Source organism: Phoenix dactylifera, chromosome 1 (assembly GCF_009389715.1).
Source record: "Phoenix dactylifera cultivar Barhee BC4 chromosome 1, palm_55x_up_171113_PBpolish2nd_filt_p, whole genome shotgun sequence".
NCBI lineage: Eukaryota > Viridiplantae > Streptophyta > Magnoliopsida > Arecales > Arecaceae > Phoenix > Phoenix dactylifera.
This window is the reverse complement of record NC_052392.1, coordinates 4,573,877-4,600,661: the sequence shown is the minus strand read 5'-3', so window position 1 is coordinate 4,600,661 and position 26,785 is coordinate 4,573,877. Positions and strand designations below refer to the sequence as shown.

The following is a 26,785-nucleotide window of genomic DNA, read 5'->3' as shown; positions in this document are numbered from 1 at the left end:
GCTGCCTAGGCCAGGCATATCCTTCGAGAGGAGATCCAAGCTGCTGATTGGGTCGCCTTATTTGTTGTTCATCATTCTGAAAAATTTCTGTAGACCCAACAATCTTCTTTGATCATTCTGCTTTGTGTAGTCTTCTTGCTAGTGATGTAGCTGGCCATGCTCATGCGAGAGCAGTGTGAGCAGCCGATATACCCCCCCCCCCCCCCCAAAAAAAAAAAAAGAAGAAGTGGAGGAAAGCTTACAAAGTAGCCATTGAAGCCGTATAAATAGGATTGGGTAGGTTCCTGAAAAATATTTAGCAACGAAACCAGACTTCAGAATGCTTGGAGCCCTCAATTTTAATCCTCAAGAATCTCTTATAACAAGAAAATGGTTAATCCTCGAGAACAACCAGCAGCAATCAAGAATTAAGAAGATACTTGGGGTGCTTCACATGCAAGTGGCAACGTGCATGGCATAAAGTAATGGCAAAGGGAGGCTGAGAAAGACTAATAGATGCTTCAATTACCAAAACAATCCCAAGCACTAAGAGAGTATGGAAGGTGACCTAAAAGATTACAATTTGCATCCAAAGTTCTTATGTTCCTTCTCTCAAAAAGAGTTGTCACAAACATTGCTAACCTGGAAATTGCTTTTATCCTGCTTTTTAGCATGAGATATCTTGGTCAAACTCAACAAAGTCCAGTTAGATGCCAAACATGCTATCTTATGCACAATTCCTCATAGAATGCACTCCACTGATACACTCAAAAACCTGCAAACAAGATATGCAGTCATGCTCAACATCCAATTTTACATGAATAAACACTACTTCATCAGTTGCATAAACCAATATGTTATAGTACAAATATAGGTGAGAAAAAGAAATGCTACCAAAATATCTGTCAAGGGAAGACAGAGCTAGTAAAATAAAATATTGGCCAAATCAATCGCACTAAAAATTACCAGGATTAGTTGCACTAACATTAATAAAGAATAAACAAGCTGACATGTCTCACTCGGATTATTTTTTTTCGTTTTTTTCTCCCCTGTGATGGTACATACCCATTTGCCACACTGGGAGGTTGCTCCCTCCACATGTTTTTCTTTGCAGTAAGTAGAGAAAAATAAGACAGCCATATGAATAGGGTGGAGAAAACCATGTGTGCTCAGACGAGACCAATATAACAAAGACAAACAACCAAACAAGCACAGAAAAAAACAATAAATATGTAGCCTATTATTGCATCCCAAGATTCATCTCCAAATATGCTACCAAGAGAAAACCCTAACTGATGTAACAGAGCACCACCTTTTATTGGCCCACTCAGTGTCAAAAATTTATAAAGGATACAAAATTCATGACATTTTATAAATGAAATGATAGGAGACAAATGGTGCAGCTTTCTTTCCAAAATAGGCAGCAGGAGCAGCTCCATGATGATCGACAGTGCACCAATCTTTTCACTTGATGAAAGGCAACAGGTTCCTAACGTAGCTAAAAATATTGGAGAACGCCTCTTCCAGATAATTTTGCTGTCTGCCGTACTGTTTAGACTGTAACTGGTTCATTTACAGAAGAAGGAGATACACCAGTATTAACCTGCCGAAAAGGAGAGAGAAGATCTTGCTGACTGTTAACAGCACATTGCCTCCAGTGGCAATAAGTCAAATATCTAATAAAAATAAAAAATAATCCAATTGCATGATAGAAAATACACTAGTCAACATGAGAAAAACAATTGAATATGAGACATTATAAACCAATGATTCAGCATTTCCAGAAAACGGGGTGCCTAAAAGAGAAGTTCATGACAAATGGTATCACAAGCTCTGCTGAAAGTATATGGAACAAATTATGCTGTAGAATCTAAAAAGACCTTTCTCTCAGAGAGAGAGAGAGAGAGAGAGAGAGAGAGAGAGATTTGTCGATTATACTGCAGAAGGGCATCATTATTTAGTAGTGGAAATATGAAGGCGTGACAGATAGGAATTCACACAAGATCAAGATAGAATCTTGATTATGTCACAACACACATAAGGCTGTCTATTTTAAAAAATAAATAAAGCTAAGGTTAAAATTATCATGCTGAAAGAACAGTTTGATGGCCGGTGAGTAACATGGAGTTTGTATATCCCTCTCTCAATAGGCCCAAAAGCTTCAAAATGAATGATGGAGGTTATTGGGGCAATAGTGTTCCAGATCCCATTTGGGTTAACAAAATATTAGGGTAATGCTCTCTTACCCCTTCTGAAATTTAATCCTAATAGGAAAAATAAGGAAAGGAAAAGGACCATTTCACTTTTGGCCAACAAAAAGATATTAGAAATTTTCAACAATTTATTAATGATGGAAAATTATGCACATCTAGCATGAACAATAAGTAATAAATTGGTGTTTTAGTGGCATATTCTAATTCTTCAGATATAACATAAAGTCCACAAAATTATACAAAACGTGGACATTTTGAAGTGCAGGACTCTGACCACGAAATTAGAGGCATACCTTTGCAGATTTGAAGAGTTCATCTAGAACTTCAGATAGAGTTGGATGTGCATGAACAGCAAATTTTATGTCCTGCAAACAAAGACAACCAATCTGAGACAGATAGGAGATGGTTATAACTTCAAAGATTAAAAATAAGTCCGAGACCTGTTTCTTCAGAAATAAAAAAACAACATACAGCAGTCAGTGAAGACTTAAACAACTCCAGATTTAACTTATCTAGCCACTCAAGCTTTGACAATAAAGATGAGGACTTCAATTTAATAAGAGGGAGCTGAATAGATGAATCTCTATAGTCCATCTGGCTATAGATAGTTGATAAGACAGTGCAAATGCAGAGTTGTGAATGCTTCATATATTTGCACCTCCATGCAATATAAATACAATTGATTATTTTTTTAATAAATACATTAGTAAAGCAACATTTTTCTGGCACTATTAACTATTGAGAGCACTGGTTAGTAATATGGTTGACATGCAGGTATACCTATGATTTTAATGAAGTTTTTTCTTTTCTATACGATAGTTTGTTCTCCAGTCAGCGAGAGAGAGGTCTGAATCATAGAATATGACTAGTAAACAGTTTAAATCCAATAGATCACCTGGCAACTTATTATTACCAGAGCTCTCATAAAATCCTACTTGCTCCTTCAAAAGTTCTATGCCCATTATCAGTTAAACAAACTATTCAATGGACAACACAGGCAAATGAGTAGCTAATCTTGTATTTAGCAATGCATATGTAATGTTATAATATGTCCTAAATGATATCTGTGATTATTGACCATACATGATACGTTCATCTCTTTAGTATTCTGGGCTTGTTACTTTTCACTATAGAATTTTTTTAGTAACTAACAACTTCATTAATTAATTACCTAATTAGCAAACAGGTTTTCCTCATGACAATCTGAGGAAATCACACTAATTTTCATAAACAGTTCAAGCAACAAAAAACACATACCACAGCTATATGAAAGCACGATATGAGAAACACTTACTATTCCATTACAACATTATCCCTGTTTACAGTTCTTTTACAAGGATATTATAGAGACTAATTTGGCATGTTTATATCCACGGTTTTGCTCAAAAGCGAAAAAATAGAATGTTTATAGCACACTATGTTTTTTAAATTTTGTTGCTCAAATGAATAAACACAAGCATCTATAGAATCACCTGAACACGTGTTCCCAAGGCTATTGCATTTGATGCCTCATGGATGAGATCTGCAGCATGCATCCCCAAAATGTGAACTCCAAGAATCTCGCCTGTGTCAGGTCTGTATATTAACTGTATTACAAAAAAAATGAAAAAAGAAATGAAACCTTTACCCAAACTCTGAGGGAAAAAGGGAATAAGTAGAAATCTGAATATGTATCGAAGAGGTAAAAATCAGTTCTTTGAAGATAAATCATACATGAATGAGATGAGACAAAAAGGATAGAAACAAATTGGAACAAATCTAAGAAGAGAAAAGCCCCACAGATACCGAACTCCTTAACAGAAGGATGAAACGTACATAGCTAGAAAATGGAAACAAAGTGCTACTATAACTATGATAACTGAATAGTCATAGACTAGATAAGGAAGTTAACAATTTTCATAGAAAGAATTCAACTATGCAGCAGACCTATGTTTTCTGATTGTCAGTGTCGTTTAATCAAATGCCTAAAAGTGGGTTCATGTAATCTTCCAACACCAGGAATCCACAATAAGATTACCGTATGCCAGCACATGAAACAGAGCTGTAGCCCAAGAACCTAATGACATAGCCCCAAATTCAACAACAGATAGTTGTTGGTAGTTGTGCCATAGTTTCTGAAAACTGTTAGTACTACGGATGCACTATGACAAAGTGGCTTTGGATTTTTCCTGCCGATGCAACATTCAAGTGGAATTGGCCATGATATTGATACTGTTTACCATGAGATTGGTATGTCAAATTTAAGGCATAAGGTAAGAGAAAATCCATGGTGGAGAATAAACTACCACCATGCATGTGATCTTTCATGGAAAGTTCTATGCGCCTTTATGTTGCTGGCATCCATATATCACAACGCACAACCTTAATTCCTCATATTTAATTCCTTATAAAGATTACAAGAACCCAACATTTGATTAAATTGTCATTGATATGAGACTGCAAAGGAGAAGGGAGCTTATTTTGTACCTCCAAAGCCCTCAAAACTTATTTGGAGTAGCCAAGATCCCCTTATACTGGTTCAGTTTAGAATTGCAGTGGGAATGCCACCACCAGAGTCCAAATCTGGGACTGATCCAGTTCTCCCCAATGCAAGCACGGAGGAGAAGGCTCGCAGCCAATGGATCCAGGTGCTTTTGGAAATTCTTAGTGGAGCAGGGAGCATAAGGCGGTGGAGGTGGAGAGCTAATCATGTTCAGACATTCACAGCAACCAAACACCTATCGAAGTTTCTCTCTTCAAAAAACCCAAGAGGTAAAGAGAGAGCATATCTGATGGAGCAAGGAGATATTCTTTGGAGGTTTTCCCTTATTTTAGCACTCCAGGAAGACTATGAAAACAAAGATAAGACATGAAACTGAACAACAAAAAGACGTTTCCTACTATCAGTTTAAGAGTTGATGGTCCCACAAGCCTGTTGTAGTTTAAAAACTTGCTTGTATTTTATTATTTTAATCTGCAATAGTTATACAAATCTAAGATGCCATTTGTTCAGCAATTCATGGAACTCAATCACAATTTGCTGGTCAGAAATTCAATAAGAGAACAAATTAAACTTATTCATCGTATTTTTCATTTTTCTTCCTACACCTACAACTTTAATTCTTTTTGGAGTACTTTGGTTGAATTAAAGAGAAAAAATCAGGTCGGCATATCAATCATGTGCTCAATATTTTTGTTATATTAGTGGCCACTTTTGTTGTGGACTCAAAATATACCTTGTTATGAATTTTTAACTGTTGAAGGTAATTGCTGGAGTCTGTTGTTGTTGTTTTTTTGGAGGGGGGGTGGTCAGGCAATCTGCAATAAGAGTGACTTAATTTCAGTTTGGGGTTTAAATTTGTAATCCTCCTCCATCACCAATAATAAATTTATGGAAGCAGTCTAAATTTTTTGTTAAGGAGAGACAGTTGCTAAAAGCAACTCCTGGCACTGGTAAAGATACAACTAAAGATGCACTTGCAGTAGAAAAATTGGTGTTTGAGTAAAAGATAATAATGTCATATAATAATGATCATCATGATGAATGTGGAACTTGGTGTGCTCAAACATGAGGATCTAAAAGCAAAAGCAGGAAGTTATGCTGCTGCAACAGTGAAGATTCTGTTTTTAAGGTTTGCAGCAGCATTAGTGCCAGTATGAGGTAAATATTAGGAAAGGATTCAAAGAACTGATTTGGCACTATTAGCAATCTCTAAATAGGAATACTTGGGGAATGAGGATCCATAAATCTGACCCCATATAGTTCGGAAAAGGCTTAATGATCGTAGTTATGAGCAACCTTGCTTATAAGTTTGAGAATATTTGAATCTATTAAATAATTATATGCTAATATTTTATATTCGTTAAAATTTCCCCTAAGCTGGTACAAGAAATTTTGAACTCTTGAAGAACTCAAAAGAAATTATTTTGGTCAAGAACATGTATACCTATGTATATGTAATGATGACAGATAAATTCAACACATGGTTGCACAGAACAAATAAAGCTGAATGAATCTGGTTTTAACACTATTACTTGTTGTCTAATTCAAGCCTCGTAAAGAAGGTATTGCGAGCGCTAAACCTAGCATCACATGAACCAAAAATGAACAAGTTAATAGAAGTTGAAAGATTCACCTTAGCAAGCCCCTCTCCTTCATTTTCTGCTAGAGCTTTTGTGTTAGCCTTAAAACTTGTCTTAGCAACACTTACTTCAAATCCCTCCTGCTGAGCTTTCTCTCTTGCTTGAGGCTGCAAATAAGTTCATATATGATATCTCAAAACAATGCAATACTTTTGGCAGGTAAAAAGCCACATTATCAAGGAAAAGTGCTTAGATATCATTAAATTGATTAAAAAAGAGAGAGAATGTCATTCTATTTAGAAAACTTTTGTGAAGCAAGATTTTGTTCTATACTTTATTCTCTGTACTGCTATAGTAATTGAGAAAAGAATAACTAAATCACAACTTGCCCAACGACATGAGTAGAAATGCTTAAGGCAAAGTGACACAGCTTGTGGATTGGCATGGATTATCTGATTGTGGCCAAATTGAAGCGAAAGGCCAAATAATTTTACACCATAGTTATATTCAGTAGCATTCTAGAAAGACTAACTTCATGACACTCCTCTTAGTATGTTTCACCGTGAGAATAGTAAGATTCATCATAAGATAACTTCTTAAGTCTGGAATCAAGAAATTGCAGAGCATGCTGTGTAATACAGAATGATTAACATCAAAGTTTTTCAAACTACCAAAAAGCAATCTGAATCCTGAACCCATCAGAAATGAGATGAGCAGCATGTTGACCAAGTAAGACTCACCAAAAAATGCATGCCCATTTGTAGATAGGTTTGTGATTTTGTTCTAATTCATATTAGATACTCTAGTGCTGGCAATGCATGCAACATCAAGGGAGAGATTCCTTTTTCCAACTTCATGTTAGGAGAAATGAACATACCTCTGTCATGCCAACCATACTGATCTCAGGGTGGGTAAAACAAGCAGCTGGGATGCTTAAATGGTTTAGCACATTATCTCTCCCACCAATTTGCTCAACAACTGTTTTCAAGACCAATGCAAAGCACTAATGAGCGATCATTTATGCACAGACAACAAGAGTATACATAGTTTGACAGAAAATTTAAAGATGCATATACCTGAGATTCCTTGTGCACTGGCAGCATGAGCAAGCATCATTTTTCCATTAGCATCTCCAATGCAATATAAATGAGGGATCTACAGTTCAAATTAATATAAAAATGCACCCTTAGGAGGTATAGAAATCCCAAGCTGAAAGAATTTATTATTAAACAAATTGTGAATTAATTTGAAACTTGCCAATGGATGAGGGATCGTCAATTCATATCGAGAGTAAATGACTAACCAGATTGCCACTTGCATCAATTACTTGCATTCGCTCATTGACCGGAACAAAGCCACGTTGTGTAACTATATTTATCTGAAATCGGGAGAATATTTGAGCCCATTGGTTTGTATTTTATCTAGTCCTGTAGACAAGAGCTTCGAGCACTTACGTTTTCTAGGCCAAGTCCCTTCGTGAATGGTGCCCTTCCAGTTGCTATAAGCGCTGCATCTACCTGCAGAATTCACAAAACTTGTGTCACCTTATGAGAGACCATATGAGATTCAAAATCAATCAGGAAAGTACATACGCCATACACTGCGCCCGTGAATAGACAAGGCATGCTTATAATAGGCTATCCAAAGAATCAACATGCAACAGTTTGCAAATGAGACCTATGAATAGGCAAGGCATGTTCTGCATTTCTGAAGTAAATATTCATATCTGAAAACAGGATCCCTTTGACCATGTTTATGCTTTGTTTCTCACAATGCGAATTGGTATCACAATCTATGAGTCTCAACTAGAGAGCCACCAAGAGTAATGTCAAAGTGTTGGGCAGTAATACATGGAGAATCACATTTGGAATTCCTAGTGGAATTAGAAAATCTATCTTAACAGTCCTATACTGTAGATAATGATGGTGGTTTCATCGCACTAAATATATTGATCTTGTTCTGTGCTTGAAGGTTTTGTGATATTTTCACTATCTTTTTGGATGATCCATGCCCTCTAATCTGCAAGCACATGTTCCCATCGTTTCTAAATATATACTTATCCTCTTTGTTACCAGGGATAATAGTTACCTAAAAATACTACAGTAACTCGGCAATGCAAGTCATAAAACAGGGATATATGAAGAGATATGCAACATATCATATTTGAGATCTCTTCTGACAGTATACTTACACTTGTTATTTAGTTGAGATCTTTTTAATTGTGCAGTTAAAAAATATGTAATAGGCACATCTTCCAATCTCTAGGTACAAAATATTAGAAATCCTTTATTATTAGTTGGGAAATATTCCTGTAAAATTAGTGTGGTAAATAGCCCATTAGTTGTTGGTGTAAAAGTTTGATTTTCATGGTAAACCTTGGGCCCGTAACTTAGCTGCTTGATAACATTTACAACCTATAAGTCTTGGGATAAATACAGGATAGCCCCCCCCCAACCCCACCCCACCAATTCCCCAAGCAAAAGAAAAAAAAATGAAAATAAAGAAAAAGAAGAAGCATGAAAAATACACCCAACCCTAAACTATGCCTTCGATTTGGCTTTGATCAAATGTAATTATCTATTCAGAAGATTTTCTTCTCCAAAGCCTAATTTCATAAACATTATAATATTTTAAATCTTCCTTAAATTCCAAATTACTTAAGCCCCATTCTCCCTCTGTTCAGAAAATTGGCAATAACAAGACAAACACTGGCTAAGGATGAATTTTTCAAACAAAAGGCAAATGTTTTAAAAATAATTCACCTCCAGAGTATCTTTAGGTTCCTTTGTCTTTGCATCAATAAGCTCAATAAGAACAGGCTTTCCATCCTTTGCTGGTGTGATCTACAAAAAAAAAAAGAAAGAAATTAATGATATCTCCTTATTTATGTTTAACAGAAGAAGCAATTGTAATTAAAAACAACCTTCTTTGCAAATACTCCTGTATGATAATCAATTTTTCTGGGATTAATGAGAACTCGCTGGGCCAACTTCCCTATCTCAGGATCAAAACCAGGCATTAGTTGATCCAGAGCTTCGACAAAAGTAACCTGCCCAACAGAACAAATAAACAAATTACATAACTCAAGCTCGTTAGGTGGAGGGAATAGATGTGGCTGTGGACCAAACTTAAAGTTGCAGGCTCACCATGTCCACTTTGACCAGATTGATTTAATTCTTACTTTTTAATGCATTTTTAATTGGTGATCTGGAAAGCATTTAAGATAGTTAAATTTACAAATCTGTCATTTTATATTGAATAAAGTACATTTTTTTCTGTTTACTCTTGTATGTCATGAGCTAAAACTGCATAACCAATATGATATGCCCCTTAATCAGTCTTCTAGGTTTTATTTAAGGCCCCTCTCTTGTCTCGGGTTTCCTTGTTGGAAACTTGGCACCAAGTTAAGGGCTACGTCAAGTTGGAAAAGCTGTAAAATATTTTTTAATGGACAACTAATAACCATAAAGTTGGATAAGGCTTGCTGGTCAAGATTAGTCAAGCTCAAATTTTCACCTTAGGGTAGTTTGCAGGCTTTCAATTGTTGGAGAAAAAAAAAAGTTTCAAAACCACATTGGTATGAAACCAAAATTGAAAGCTGATCTAGATATTACTACATGTAAATTAGCAAAAGAGAAAACTAATGAACTGCAGAATGAAAGAGCGGTTACGTACTTCGCTTCCTAGTGCTGAGTACACATCACTAAATTCAAGTCCAATATAACCACTTCCTACAATGGCTATCCACTCTGGAACCCACTCCAGCTTGAGAGCATGATCACTCGTAAACACAGTTTTCCCTGCATATCATCCAATGAGATCAGTGCACCATCAAAGGAAAAAATGCTGTATATTTAAGTCTGAAAAAAGTACTACTAGAGAATATCAGTTATAGTATTTAAAGCATGTCCAACCAAACTAGATTGACATATCTACCACAATATGCCATGGCCCATGATATAGAGTTTGATATGATTTACATAGTGAAGACCTAGAATATCTCAATCTGATCCCGATCACAAGCTAATGGCAAACAATTTAAATTTGAAGTTGCATAAAATGCAAAGGGCATAAATACGTGCATGATGCAAGTGTACGTGTATAGAAATATGAGATACAATCCTAGGAGTGTGGATCACACTTTGTATAATCCAAATTGAGAATCCACGTTAGTCAATCATGACTTACAATAGATAAAATGCCTGAACTAAAGATCACATGTTTTGGGGTATTCATACCTATCCAACAAGTGAATTCAGTAGGTTTGGATACTTTAGACTCTAAATCAAATGAAACTATTTAAGTTGAAATTCAAATATGTCCATCTTAAGAGCAATTAATGAGCAAGTAAGAAACCTCCAAAATATGAAATTTTCTCCTTTCTCTTGTTTTTAGGCATCTTGGATGTTATAGATAACAACTAGGGACCTTAATTCCCTACTTGTTCTATATTTATAGAAGTGTTTTTAAATTTACATAGAAACCATACGCATAATATTTCAATGCAGAAAGCTTTCTATGTAATCATCAGCAAACCTGTGTATTGACAAAATGTGCTAATAAGAACAATGTTTGACATAGAAAATCAAGAAAAACGTATACTGTGAAGAGAAAGTCTGAGATTGCCCAACAGATGCATTCAAGACAGCACCAAATCAGAGATATGAATAACCATGGGCATAGGCATGTATAGAAGCATGGATTCAAGCTCCAGCCGCAGCAAGCTGATTCCCCAAACCCTATGATCATGTCCACTATTTGCAAGAGAATTGTGCCACACATTCCACAGCACCTCAGAAATGTCAGGATGTGCTTCTCTGAGGTCGCTAGTTATGAACAACTTTGAACTTTACGGCACGCACCAAGGCATAGACAACTTTCACGAAAGATTTTACACAGTTGACTTGCAAAGCACAGTTATAAATCAAGGAACAAAAGCAGGAGAGACAGCAAAAAGTGGAAATTTCAAAAAAAAACCAATATGAGAACATTATCTGGAACATTGAATACAGCTGACTTGCAAAGCATAGTTATAAATCAAGGAACAAAAGCAGGAAACAGTGCAAGAAGTCAAAGTTCGAAAAAAAAAATGAGAACATATCTGTAAAATCTTAGAAGCAGCAGAATATACAAAACAAAACCAAAAAAGACTAACATGGTCTCTCAAATAGTAGAATAAGGAATACAAAGATTAATGTCACCTATCAAAAGAAAATCCTCCATCATCAGTGATACTATCCAAAATCTATGCTCACATATAATTGACTAATTATGAATAAAATGGATCCAAGTAAACAGCAATTACCATCAACTTCAATGCCATTAGGAACAAAAGGAACAGACCCAGTTGCAATTATTATGTCCTTGGCTGTGATTTCTGTGTCAGGAAATCCAACTTTACCATATTTCACTTTTTGTGTACCCTGCGATATATTCAATCTCCATAAGCACCAAAATTCATAAGCTCCATACAGGATATATGCTACTCAACAAAGAGACATGAATAACCTCAAGCTTCAGAAATGCAAGCGAACAAAAATTAGGAGTAAAAGGAGAGAGAGAGCAAACACCAAATCTATTACAGTAGTAGTATATTTATAATATTGTTGTTGGGTACAGGAACACCTTCTGTAGTTGTCCTTGATAAGATGAGAGAACTTAATGAAAAAAGGCTAATATTCCTTTAAAAGTATTTTATATACCGTACAACTATATTACATGGACTACACAGAGTCATTATGTATACTTTGTAAGTGTAGATCAAAGCATTTAGGATTTTGTGAGTGTATATACATTAGAGACTCCTGCATTATCTGGAATCTGATATGTTAGTGCACATGCTAAATGCATACATTGGGCTGCTGCTGTTATTTAATGGAACATAGAAAAATCAATTCTCTGTTTCCAAAAGAATAATTCTAAAAGAAAATACGTTTCTCAGGCAGTTTCCCTGTTTGCAGATGTTACATGACCACAAAGACATTTTACAACTAACACCTAAATGACTTGGCAACAAATTTTCCGTTTCTAGCATAGTTCATACATTAGAGCAGACAATGCTTGGGGCAACATGTATGACATACCGCAATTGTGCCAACACCAGTTAGTATGTCTACGCCCAGAGCCTTCAATGAATTTGTCAGATTATTGCGAATTTTGGAAGCAAGATTATTTGCATGGTCAGCAACACCTTGTCTGTCGTAACCAGGAGATGATACCTATCATTCAGAACAAGAAGGGATTAGTGTTAGAGTATAAGATAGATAAAAAAGCAAAGCAAAATTAGCATAAATAAATATCTCATGCAGCTGAAGATCATAGACATGTAGAGTAACAATGCTGGTTTGAAGAAGCGTGACCAGGTCAAACATTCTGATGTAGGAGGGCTAATGATAACAAGCAGGCTACATTATGAAGCACTTTCTACAAAGATATTTGGCCTTCACCCCTTGGATGAAAACCACTGATAAAATGGTTTGCATGGCTTTTGCCATTTTCAATTAACTTGCAGTTAAAAACACCGGATGCAAACTATGTCTTCTTATTAGAATGTTCGCATAGCAAGCCATGGCGCAGATCTGTAACTAAAACATGATTATAAGATAGCAAATGAATGTATTTGATAGGCATGTTTTTGACTTCACAAGTCTTCTATATCTCTTCACCAAAAGCAGGTTCGACAAATACAAAGTTCAACGGATCAAGTAGGTTAATGTATGACATATGAATAATCAAGCGAATGACCCCTGATAAAACAACTGCTCGGTCAAACTCAGGAAGTTCATACTGTAAAAACAAACCTTCTAAGTCATTCAGTACAGGAGCAAACTGAGTTTGAAATTGAAGCTATGTATCACCTTGGTTTTAACAAAAATATGACAAGAGTAATGCTATGCATAATCTAATTGTGACTTGTTTGGTGCACAATACTAGGAATGAGCAAAATAGTTCCCCTACCTGTAAACCCAGTGCTTTCAAGTGATGCTCATTTTGGAGCTCACGCATCCGGCCACTCACAGCAAGAAGAGCTTTAGATGGAACACAACCTCTATTTACACAAGTTCCACCAACAATATCCCCCTCAATGATGGCAGTCTTCAGACCCTGCATAACAAGCATTGGCCTTGAGAAGAATAATTGTGGAGGACCAATTGAAGCAGTCAACTTTTACAAAAAAAAAAAAGAGAATGTAAAGACAATTTATGCAGCATGATACTTAAAACAACATGAATAATCACCCACGACAAGTTTGATGCTTTTAAGCTACGGTGGTAACAATGGGATGCTTATTAGTTGGGCTAATTAACACATACTTAGTTGCATGAGAAGTGCAAATAGAAAGCTAGAAAACATAACCATATTAGATTGAGATATGATACTGATAGTTAAAAAGGTGTACATATGTTCTCTTTCAAACTTGAGGGGAAAATATAAGTTTGCCAAACAGACCAGTGCCAGCAGTATTATAGGGTGGTGACAGATATAATGTTGACTTGGATGCGCTTCCATCTGAGGTGCTTGCTTCTTTCAATCACTCACTTGAAATGATTTGATGAAGTTATGTTTCACGTATAATATTTCTTCTAAAACAGAATATCTGCGTATAGCTATCAGTATATAACCCCTTTGTGGTCATGGCTCATGTCTGTTCTTCGAAATTTCATGCTTCCATAAACTCTCATATCCATGCCATGCAATAAAGCCCATGCCAAATATATCTAGGCTTATAGTTATCACTGATGCAATGTTTCCATGGGAAGTTCTAGCCTTTACATTCTTCAAAGTGCTTTTATTCTGAAAAGAAAATTCATTAATACAGGTCTAGAAGCATAGGTTAAAGTCAGGAGGATGTTAAACACCGTTAGCAGTTATCGAAGATCATTTAAAAAAAAAAAAAAAATTAGAAGCACATTCAATTTATATTATCAATAAAATATTGAAGCTCTATATGGAATTCAATCAAGGCAACAAAATGGACGCTTGTCCTGTATTCTAATTTTTCTTAGGCGAGAAAGGTGGGGAAAAAAAAAAGATGTCTCCGAGAGGTTTGCAGTTCGTAAAACACAGCTTGCTGTCACATTCTCTGCTCATTTATTTTTCGCAACAAGCATTTAGTTATGGTCCTAAAATTGTGGTTTCATCATTTGCTTTCAAAGGGATAGTAGAAATTTGGCTACAGGAGGACTTAACATCACATCAGTGACGAAAATGAGTGGCTGTTTATAGAAAGAAAAGACATGTTGCTCTAAGGTGCTGGTGTTTGGAGGATCTTAATAACTACAATTGGGTGTCCAACTAACTACTTTTAGAATAAATGGAAAGATTTAACTTCCAGGTTTGTAGCATCCTTATAAATGGCACTCCAGGCCAGTTGCTGAACTGGATACCGATAAGTTAATAATGGTTGACTTCCCTTCATAATGAAGAAAAATGACAGGAATTGCTGTCACATAAAGCTTCGGTCGCAGAGAAACTATAAATATAACAAAATTGACCCTTGAAGAAACATTAGTGTACTGCCATACATTGTGAACTTGAGAGAATAGCCAACATCATCAAGGCTCTCAGTGCCAAAATATCATATGCTCCAAATTCTATGTGGAAGTACTAAAAACAGATATTCCATAGGAAGTGCACTGCTCCATTCATAGTAAATGTGCTAAAAATATACACTAGAACCCTATTAAAAAAGTGTATAAAGATACAGTCACGATTATAACCACATTAATTCAGCATGAATGTTCCACCAGGCAATATCATTTCTTAAAGGTATAACAAACACTTGTAAGAAAAAATAATCAAATATTAGCATAGTCAAGTGCTCTTTCACAGCAAAAAGATATCTTTCGTTTAAGAAATGCAAAAAAGTGTTCATCTTTATCACACCAATCAACTCTAAAATGAGAAATCCTATCTCTGAACGGTCTTATGCTTCTAAATCCCCGGAAATCATCAAGATCAGCAACACGGGGACTGCAATTCCAGTTCTAATCAAACTAAACTACTAAAACAAAATCTACGAAAGCTTGCGACTTTAACAACATAAGATCCGGGACAAAGTAATTACCTTCTCGACAGCATGAAGCGCAGCTCCATGACCACCAACCCCAGCCCCAATGATGACGAGATCGTAGTCAAACCCCTTAGACGGGCTTCCATTCCCCGACACTGCGGCCACCGTCTTCCTGGAGGGAGTCCGAGCGGGAGATGGAAAGACCCAGGTGGAGCCGGCCGGGCGAAGAGGGCGGAGGCCCAGGGCCTCCCGGCGGAGGCCGCAGAAGCGGAGGGCGGAGGGGCGGAAGACGGTGGGGGCCGGATCAGATCTCGGGGCGGCCGGGGGGAGGGAGAGGGAGAGGGAGAGGGAGGCCTGCATCGAGGAAATTAGAGATTGTGGGGAGGGATTTTTTTCTTGGGGGGGAAGGGGGGGGAGGCGGAGGAGGTGGGGATTAGGGTCTTGGGAGGAAGGGAGAGAGAGGAGAGAAATATTGAGGAAGGGATTTGGAAGGGAGCCTCGAGGAGTCCGTTGCAGAGGCGGAGGATTCGAAGTGGAGGAGAATGCGTGACTGGTCCCTTGGTTATTGTGCTTTTTGAACTGGAAATTTTATATGTGGATATGCGTATAGAAGGTTGTATGCGAACACCATGAGGCTAGGCTAGATGATATTTGTGTTTACAATTTTTTTTTTTTTTTTTTACATTATTCTAATATGAAAGACGGCTAAAAGCACCAGCATCCAAAAGATACAAGCTTTTGGCGTAATGTATAGTAGTCTTCGAGGCAGATTTATCTCCTGTAGCTCCATGATTTGTCACACAGAACATAGTTTGGTTTGCTGCACAGTAGATGTGTGTCTTAAAAAATAGGTCCAAGAGAAGAGGGTTAGTTTACTTCTTGCATTTTAAATAGAAAATAGAGAAACAAGGAGCCATTTGATCCGCGAAATTTTTACTAAAATATGTTTTTTTAGAAAGATAATTTCTAAAAATATGATGCCTAAAAATAGTTTTGGTATATTTGGTTGATCATAAAAAAGCGACATATTGCAGAGTAGCTTATATTTAATTGAGCATCTATTTTTTTAGAAAAGTTGTATGAATGCCTATTATACTCTTAACAAAGAAAAAAATTTACCCATAAATTTTGATGGCTTAAGGGGTATTTTTGAAGGAAAAAAAGATTCCAATTTTCAATCTATGGAAAATTAGCTTTTCTGTATCCTTCATAGATTTTTTTTTCATAAAATATAAGGATCTTATTTTCATAGAAATGCAATTTTTTATTTTTCTCATTTAAAAACTCTAAGCAAATAAAAAATATTTTTTTGTTTTTTCTGTTAACTATATTTTTTTTTATGGATCAAACGAGTCCCAAGAGGAATATACAAATAAGGAGGGGGGTATACTTGCCGAGTTATATGGACACAAAGGAAATCTTGCATAATATGAGCGTTGTAGCTATACATGGATTTCTCACATGAAATGGGTAAGTCCGATACTAGCATGTTAGATTCTACTAATCCATGAATGTGACCAAGCAATTTGATCTTTTCGAGGAAAGTAAGCAGTCGAATCTTTTATTGTAGGGGGAGAAGAGAGATACCCCTTACGCATGGTGCATTAGTACAATCATAACACGCTGGATTCTGCTCATCTACGTACATGACCAGGTCATCCAATCTTTTTGAGAAAGCATTTGGATTTTTTATTTCAGGGAAAGAAAGAGGTAAAGTACTCCCTTTCTTTCTCATATAAGACAAAAGAGAGAATATTATTATCTACAAATTGTTTTTTAAAAAAAAACTTCATTCTTGGTCCAAGATCATAACTTACTAAAGTTTATTGGTGTTTCAATTTTTTTGCTATTTATTTCATTTTCAATGTCTCTTTTATAAGGTGGAGTTTAGGTGAAAAGAGCAATTTACAAACTTGATAATATCCTGTAGCTTTACATAGAATGGCATACTTGTATTCCATACACAATGAGTTTGTATAGGCACGTATATATATACATATATATGGTATATATATGGTGTATATATATATGTATATGTATATGTATATACATATTTATATGAGTAGGTATATACATATTTATATGAGTATTTATGAGTAGGTATATTCATATTTATGCATTTCTATAAAAGCTTTTATTTTTCAATATGAAAAATGATAAAGGTGGCAACTTGCTGAGTTAATAAGGTTATATATATAAGTATCTGTGCATGTGTGTGTGTATATATGTGTGTGTGTGTATATATATATATATATATGCATGCATTGGATTTCCGTAGAAGCATTTATTTTTCAATATAAAAGATGATAAAGGTGCCAACTAGCAGTGATCCAAATTCCATCCTGTCCTTATGTTAATTTTCACTAGGCTAAAAGGAAAAATAAATAATAGACAAAAAATCAATTTGAGTGAACGAGTTATATGTTAGAGAAATGGAATCAATATGGCTAGGACAAACCTGGAGAAATAGATTCAAATAGAATGCTCGCCATATGTTAGGATTGAAAAAAATGATAGCCATACAATATATATATAAATCTATAGAAACAACCGAAATGATTTATTTACCTTCTACTATGATGTCTGAGTGATTTCAAATATGCCCACAAGAAAAGAACATAGTGAAAGAAAAAGCTTTTTGACTAAGAGAGGGAATTCTAGTCTTTTGCCTTTTTTGGATTGAGATGTATAATAGAAATACACAAGCCTTTGTATATATAGGCAAGACTAGGGACCTTTCACTTTCTAGAATAATCCTTACATATTCCATCCATCCAGAAAAATGAAACATTTCTGTACATAATTAAATATATACTTAAATCCACATTAACTCCATAAAAGAATATTTACCAAATCTTTAATAGCCTAATAAGAATTTCTTAAATGGTTAAAATAAAATGTGATAATGTAGACCACTTTAGAGAAATTATCTTTATAAAATTAAATAATTTCTTACATTCTCCCACTTGGTCTACATAGCACATTAAAACCTATAAAAGAAATGGCAACCTGAATATGGCCAAATAATTTTATATTCCTTTAAATTGTGGATACTCCTGCTTACTTAAGAAATATTATACATGAACCATAGCAGTAATGCTCTAATATTATGAGTCTTCCCTTCCATGTGTCATTATGCACTTTATCTCTCAAATAAATTCTTTACGGGTAAAACTTTATAAATGACTAACAATTGTCATTTGGGTCCTAGTTGATCACCCCAATGGATTAAATGAATTTACTACTTTATTGTGCAATACTGAAATTGAATTCATTATCATTCTCTGCAAATCAAAAGATACAAATACAGCAAGAGAGAAAATTAACTACATAGGCCCATACTATCCACATGACCCTTAAATTGATTTACCAGTAATCCTTTTGTCATGGGATCTGCAATCATCAAGTTTGTATTGGTGTGCTCAATAATCACCAATCGCTTGATGTTCTCTCTTATATTGAGATACGTGATGTCGATATGCTTACTCTTGCTACCAGTTTTATTATTCTTGGAGAAGAACACAGCAGCAATGTTATCATAGAGAATCTTTATTGGTCTCCCTATAGTATCGACAACCTTGAGACCAGTTATGAAATTCTTTAACCATAATGCCCGTGTGGTTGTCTCATATCACGCAATAAATTCTGCCTCTATAATAGACGTAACAATAATAGTTTGCTTAATGCTTTTGCAGGATATAACTCCTCCAGTAAGAAGAAATATATACCCAAAAATAGACTTTCAAGTATCTCTACAACTGGCAAAATCAGAATTCAAATAACCAACTACTTCCAACTGGTGAGTATGTCTGAATGTTGATTTGTAGTCCTTAGTTCCTTGCAAATACCGCATTATTTTTTTGCAACTATCTAATGTTGGAAATCTGGATTGCTTTGATAGCGCCCCAATAATCCAACTGTCAGACATAGGTCGGGTCTAATGCAAACCTGAGCATGCATTAAACTGCCAACCACGGATGCATAAGGGATATTTTTTATCCATTCCTGTTCCAATGCATTTTGAGGAGATTGATCCTTAGTAAATTTATCTTTTGTAATAATGGGTGCTACAGAAGGTTTACAAACTTGCATGCCAAATCTCTCCAAAACCTTTTTAATGTAGGCCTTCTAAGACAGTCCCAAAACTCTTTGTTTTCTATCTCTAAGAATCTCTAAGCCAATGACATAAGAGGCTTCATCCAAATCCTTCATTTCAAAGTTTTGGAAAAGAAACTATTTTGTCTCATGTAGTAGACCCAAATCATTGCTTGCAAGAAGAATATCATCTACATATAGAATTAAGAAAATGAATTTACTCCCACTGTCCTTAAGGTATATACACTGATCAACAAGGTTCTCAACAAAACCATATGAAGAAATAACCTCATGAAACTTTAAATACCATTGCCAGGATGTCTGTTTTAATCTATATATAGACTTCTTCAACTTGCAAACCTTCCAACTGTCATCATCAAAATCCTCAGGTTGCTTCATGTACACCTCCTCTTCAAGATCCCCATTTAGAAAAGTCGTTTGCATATCCATTTAATGTAGCTCTAGATCGAAATGAGCTACTACAGCCATGATTATCCTTGAAGAATTTTTTTTTGAAACTGGAGAGAAAGTTTCGTGATAATCGATGCCTTCTTTTTGAGTAAAATCCTTAGCCATAAGCCTGGCCTTAAATCGCTCGACATTACCTGAAGTATCTCTTTTGGTTTTATACACCTATTTGCAACCAATTGCCACTGCCCATTTAGGTAATTCGACAAGATCCCATACTTTATTACTAGCCATAGATTATAACTCATCCTTCATGGCATCTAACTAGAGAGTGGAGTGTTCTCCATTCATGGCTTGTGAAAACGTAATTGGATCTTTTTTAGGTTCGACATCAAAATCAGAATCTATGAGGTATACTATGTAATCATCAAGAGTAGCAGGTTTCTTTATTCTTGAGGACCTTCCTAAAGCCACATCTTCACCACTTTGAGATGACTCGGTTGGCTCGGACTGTAATGACTGATTTATATCAGGTTGAACCCCTTCTTAATGAACAAGTTGTACTAAATTGGGTTGTACCTCATGATCATTAGATCCATTTTCCCTCATTGCAACCAAAGGCTCTCCAATAGGAGATAGTACAACTTGTTCTTATGTTTCCTCAAATTCAATCCTGTGACGATAAACACTCTCACTAGGTTCAACATCCTCAAGAAACCTTGCATTCATTGATTCAACAATTCTAGGGCTATGAGAGGGACAATAAAATCTGTATCCTTTGGAGTTTACTAGATAGCCAATAAAAAAACCACTAGTTGTCCTTGAATCTAATTTCTTTATATGAGGATTGTAAATCCTCACTTCAATTGGACAACCCCATGCATGTACATGACTTAAACTAGGTTTCTATCCCTTTTATAGTTCAAAAGGTATCTTGGACACAGCCTTAAATGGGACCTTGTTTAGCATGTACACTGCGGTTTACAAAGCATCACTCCAGAAGGACAAAGGCAGACTAGAATTACTAATTATTCTCCTTACTATATCCATAAGCATCTGATTCCTTCTTTTTGCAATACCATTTTGTTGTGGCGTACCAGGCATAGTGTATTGGGCAATTATGCCTTCACCTTCAAGAAACTTTGCAAATTGACCCATCATTTGTCCCTTTTCTGTGTACCTACCATAGTACTCCCCATCTCTATCAGATCTTACGATCTTGATTTTTTTCACTTTGATTCTCTACTTCTGGCTTATAGGTCATGAAAGCATCTAGTGCTTCAGCCTTTTCATTCAGAAGATAGAAATACATGTATCTTGAATAGTAATTAATGAATGAGATAAAATACCTCTGACCATTCAAATAAGAAGTAAAAAAAGGTCCACTGATATCTATTTGCACAATCTCAAAAATTTTGAGCTCCTTCTGGAACCTTTAGATGATTTGTTAGTCTGCTTTCCTTTTATGCAATCCACATAACCTTCGAAGTTAGTAAAATCGAGTGTCTGCAAGACTCCTTCTTTCACTAATCTCTTTATCCTCTCCATAGAGATGTATCCCAATCTCTTATGCCATAACTGAGAGGAATTTTCATCTATAAGGTTTCTTTTATTACCAACTGCATGCATAGACAAATAATTCTGCTCAAAATCAGGATCTAAATCAATTTTGAATAAATTATCAACCATAGTACCAGAACCAATAGGAATTTTATTTTTGAAAAGTGTCATTTCATTTTCAAAAAGAAAATCATATCCTTTTACAACCAATCTAGAAATAGAAACTAAATTCCTACTAAAATCTGCAATATAAAAGATATTAAATAAATCTAAAGCATATCCCGACTGAAGAATTATCCTAAAAGTCCTAACTGCCACAACTCGTGAACATACTTTATTTCTTGAGTAGAGCCATTGTTCACTTGTTGTTGGCTTCCTTCTATTGTGAAATCCCTGCATAGTATTCACAATGTGGATTGAAGAACCGGAGTCAACCCACCAGGACTTCTTAGGAGCATCAGTAAAAAAAGATTCACGACACATAAGAGATATAAGATTACCTCTCTTTTCGAGCTATTTGAGATACTTTTGGCAGTCTTTCTTCACATGACCCCTTTTCTTACAAAAGAAGCAGCTTACTTCATTGCCATCAAATTTTGGTGGTGCTTTATGCTCCCTCTTTGTATGCAGGCCATTCCTGCTTTTCTTGGCTTTTTCTTTATCATGAACAACCATATGAGCACTTTTCGATTGATCATGCTACATCCTTTCCTCTTCCTGAACACATATGGCTAATAGTTCATTTATAGACCAGCCTTTCTTATGTGTGTTATAAGAGATCTTGAACGGTCCATACTCAAATGGTAAGGAGTTCAAGATGAAGTGAACCAAGAATGGCTCAGATATCTTTATCTTTAAAGACTTAAGTTGTGCAGCTAAGTCTCTCATTTCCATGATGTGCTCATGCACGCCCTTAGAACTATCAAAAACTTTAGCTATGAATTTCTTCATCAGGGTACTAGCTAGAGCTTTATCTGAACGAATAAATTATTCTTCAACAGCCTTTATAAAAGCTTTGAGTGTAGTACAATCACTGATAGCACCTCTAATACTCTTACTAACTCAAGACTTTATTAGTAGTAGTCCCAAGCAATTACTTCGCTCCTACTTATGGTATTTTTCAATGACTTCTTGCGTATCTTTATCCATGGGAATGGGTGGTTCGTCCTTACGAAGCGCAAGATTAATGTTTTTGTACCTTAAGATAAATTCAACAGCATCTTTCCAATCAGAAAAATTGTGACCATCAAGCATTGGAATATATTCAGCACTTTCAAGAAATGATTTGAACCAACTGTAATAACCAAAAATAAAACTTTAGTGCTATGATACAAATCAAAGTAAATTTTAACGTACCTGTAGGCAAAGGTTGTAACAAGCATGAATTTACTTTACTTTAGTAATAGGACAAGTACTAACAAATAAAAATTATCCACACCTCTTGACAAGAGGACAACTTTATTGTTAATTTCTTTTTCTATTCTAATTAATTCACAAAATTTAACCATTTCAATGTGGGGTAAAATTATTAAAATTTATGATTCAATTACAACATAGATGCCAAATCCTTATGAAGTTCAACTAGATGTGATTTTCAAATTTAATTAGGATGTTGTGGTTAATCCAAAAGAAATCTGAAAAAATCACTACTTCATGGTATCTAAACTTTAACGTTCAAAAAAAAAATGAACAGACATGAAGTATAAAAATAATTGATGTGGCTAAGTGGTCATCTCGATAGACATAAGCTATTGTGCACCTAAAAGCCGATTCCTGGATTCAAGTCCCAGGTAGACGCCCCTTCTCTCTTTTTTTTTAAATACAACAATGAAGTTTTAATAAGAAACAAAACAAGGATGACAATGGGTATTCTACAGATTCAACGAGTATTCTACCAACGTAGATCTTTAATATATGTAACCTTTCACAAACAAACAAGCAATTGAAAAATCTATAGAAACTATGAACATATTTGAAATTTTCATAACTTTTGTTAACGTCAAACAAAGACATATAGAGGATAGGCTCTGATACCACATGAAAGAAATGATAGCCATACAATATATATATAAATCCATAGAAATAGCGGAAACGATTTATTTACCTCCTACTATGATGTCTGATTGATTTCAAATCTACCCACAAGAAGACAAGGTAGTTAAAAAAAAAAAGCTTTTTGACTAAGAGAGGAAATTCTAGTCTTTTGCCTTTTTTTGGATTGGGATGTACAATAGAAATACACAGGCCCTTGTATATATAGGCAAGACTAGGGACTCTTCATTTTCTAGAATAATCCTTACATATTCCATCCATCAAGAAATATGAAATGTTTATGTACAGAATTAAATATATACTTAAATCCATATTAACTCCATAAAAAAATATTTACCAAATCTTTAATAGCCTAATAGGAATTTCTTAAATGGCTAAAATAAAATGTGATAATGTAGACCACTTTAGAGAATTATCTTTATGAAATTAAACAATTTCTTACAAGGACATTTGAAGAGTATATGTCATGCCCCCGATCTGAGATCACGAACCATGGATCGCGGCAACTGCAGCACACTCATAGAGAGCTCTTCTCACGAGCATGCAAGACATCTCAATGCGATATCATCAATATGCAACGAAACAATTTAAACAAATAATATGTAATCTATATTTCATTAACTAACTCAATTTACAATATCTCACAATTCTAACATTAATCTAAGATAATATATCAATTTAAATAAACTTTAATTTAAGATAACTTCGTCATATTTCTTCTAGTCACTCTTCCATATTGTAAAACCCCGAGTCAAGCTAATTCTTCGGATCTGCAAAAATAGTAAAAAATAATGAGCTAGACAATCCAGTAAGTAATGAATACCTTAACTAAATAATTAATATAATAACATAAAATATAAATACAAATTATAATGAATCAGTATAAAGACAATCAATTCTGTTTCAAAATACAAATTAATTGAAATCCATATCTTTCAAATATCCACGTACACAATGATAAATCTAATTTAAAACAAATTACATTCAACTCAACAACCTTTAACTATGACCACACTTATACTCTGTAGTTAGGCTAGAAATAGAACCGCACTTATACCTTGCGGAGTGGGCTAGAATACCGTACTTATAAACTGTAGAGTGGGCCAGAATACTGCACTTATATTCTATTTAGTGGGCCAGAATACTATACTTATATCCTGCAGAGTGGGCCAAAATACACTTTATCCTATGGTGGGGCCAGAATTGCCAATGCATAACCCCCAATTGGCAGGGTCCAGAATATAGTTAGACTGAGAGTTTCAAATCTGATACACATCAACGTTCTTTTTGTAAATTAATAGATGTATCATAATCTCATCAAAATCTGCTTATACGATGCAAGAACAATAAATATAACAATAATCCAAAAAGTATTACTCCAATTAAATATCTATTTTTTCATTCAAATCATCATCTCGTAAAATTCATGAATTACATATAAATCCATTAACAATTTATTTGATGTAAAAATTATATTATATAAATAAAAAAATTTAGAAAAGGCAGATTATTACCTACCTTACAAATGCGATCCAACTAATAGATCCAATCAATCCCAAAAATTCTGCTCAAGGCCTAATATTCCGAAATTATATTTTTCATCAACATTTAGCATAATTAAAATAAAAATCCTAAATTCCAACATCCTCACAGAATTGACCAACCAGTAGTGCCTAATATCCGGGTCGGTCCAATCAAAATGAAATTCATCGAATCATGCTCAGACTAGGGTACATATGATACAACAAAGATCGGAAGTGATCAAATCTAACAGTGTTGGCAAGAACTGAGGTGGGGGCTGACATGTCGTCCGACGACTATGGATCAAAGTCATACACCAAAATCAATGTGAAGAGTTCCTATTGGATCTAACTATCCTAGAGAGAGTAGAGAGAGAAAGTCCAGTAAAGAGAGAAACTTTATAGAGAGAGAAAGGATAGAGAAAAAAGAAAATCTCATTTCGGGTTCAATCAGGGGCCCACAAGTCAACGTCGATCAATCAACATGTCTGGCTATGAATCAAGAAAGAGAAACTTTATAGAGAGAAAATAAGAGAGAGAAAGTATAGGGAAGAGAGATAAAAGAAGAGGGGAGAAGAAGAAGCTTCTCTCTCTCTAACCAAAGAAGAGGGAAAAAATGGGATGGCTGCAGGTGGTGCCTGGGGTCAAGGACCCATGGCCAGCCAACAGACGGCCGGCGGTGACTGGCGTCCGGCAATGCCAAAACCAACAAAAATAGGAGAATTAGAGTCTTCATTGTATTTGGTTGTTGGCTGCTCATCGGTGGCCATTGCTTGACCGGAAAAGGTTGGTGGGAGGCCGGGGGAGTCAATCAAGAGTCCGGCATCAAGGGGCAGCGACGTCGACGGTCGGAGAAAGGAAGAAGCGTCAGTTTCCATAAAAAATAGGGCATCCGGTTCTTCTCGGAAATCCAGCGATTATTGGTCAGAATCAAGACTTTCGAGGACCACAGAAGATGGAAAAGGACATTAATCAGAAGTTGCCGGTGCTTACCTGGCTTCCAACGACAGCAACAACGTTGACACAGTCGACGGCTACAGAGGATATTGAAGAGGAATCCAACGACGGTTGTGTGTTGACCCGAAAACATACTTCTGGCCGGTCAAATAGATCTGGCTCAGTTCGGTTTTAGGCTTAACAGACCTGGGCATTGCAGTATATTTCTAAGAAATAGATAGTCATCCATCATACGTTGAGCCATGTGGAGGTTCCAGTTCCCATGGAAATGGATGGTCATCTATCTTAATATGAAAATTTAGGAAAGAAAAAGTGGAGCCACTCAAGCGGAGGGAGAGGCTGAAAGGGTTCCTACCATGCACATGGAGGAATTTGTTTGAAATGTTGGATATAAATGGAAATCAGCCAATAACGCTTTGTCATGTGGAATTATCCGGATCGGTATTGGGCGGAGCGGCAATTGGTAGTATGTTTTTGAAGGAGACCTTTCAGAAGGAGAGGTGCAGGTAACCTACCACAGGTTGTACAATCTGACCAAAATCGAGAATGCCATGGCCGAGGAATAGACAGTGGTTTAGTTAGGTTTTAGTTTTGAGGGCGGGTTTGGTTTGGTTTTAGTTAGGCTCAGTTCAGCTAACCGAGCCTGTACTGACCCTACCGACATACGTCAACCACGATGAGGAGAAGAATTTACAAATTTTAAAATTTTAAGCATAGTTTACTGTACTAATTCAAATCAATACTGTACCCATTCAATATCGATATTCGGTATAAATGGTGTACCGAATGCGCATACCATACCGACATTAAATTAGTATGGCGTCAGTATGAGATCCAGTACTGAGACGGCGAATTTTGATTTTAAATTATACGTGACAGCAATTAGACCCAATATGCATACAGCCGAGACCTGAATTCAACCAGAT

General features: G+C 35.6%; 1 protein-coding gene across 2 annotated transcripts; it reads right to left on the bottom strand.

The window, feature by feature from the left end:
* Positions 1–589: 589 nt before the first annotated feature.
* Positions 590–15,812, bottom strand: LOC103720644 (dihydrolipoyl dehydrogenase 2, chloroplastic-like). Of its 2 annotated transcripts, none has more exons than XM_039124381.1 (15): positions 15,322–15,812; positions 13,212–13,358; positions 12,338–12,472; positions 11,560–11,677; positions 9,930–10,054; positions 9,178–9,303; positions 9,017–9,097; positions 7,709–7,771; positions 7,558–7,632; positions 7,331–7,409; positions 7,132–7,232; positions 6,308–6,421; positions 3,665–3,778; positions 2,486–2,557; positions 590–754 (listed from the first exon to the last, which is right to left on the bottom strand). In XM_039124381.1, exons 1-15 carry the CDS (start codon positions 15,625–15,627, stop codon positions 707–709), a joined length of 1,704 nt encoding a protein of 567 aa, XP_038980309.1. In that variant the 5' UTR covers positions 15,628–15,812; the 3' UTR covers positions 590–706. The 2 variants fall into 2 exon arrangements, with proteins under 2 accessions (XP_038980309.1, XP_038980306.1); XM_039124378.1 differs by lacking the exon at positions 590–754 and adding an exon at positions 1,188–1,582.
* Between the last annotated feature and the right edge of the window lie 10,973 nt (positions 15,813–26,785).

Excerpts from the sequence above, each read along its gene's own strand:
- LOC103720644 (XM_039124378.1), bottom strand. The coding sequence starts at position 15,627 with ATGCAGGCCTCCCTCTCCCTCTCCCTCTCCCTCCCCCCGGCCGCCCCG. Across the intron at positions 11,678-12,337 it reads CTGGTGTTGGCACAATTGCG|GGTACACAAAAAGTGAAATA; the intron begins GTATGTCATACA and ends AATATATCGCAG. Across the intron at positions 7,633-7,708 it reads AGGGACTTGGCCTAGAAAAC|ATAAATATAGTTACACAACG; the intron begins GTAAGTGCTCGA and ends TCCCGATTTCAG.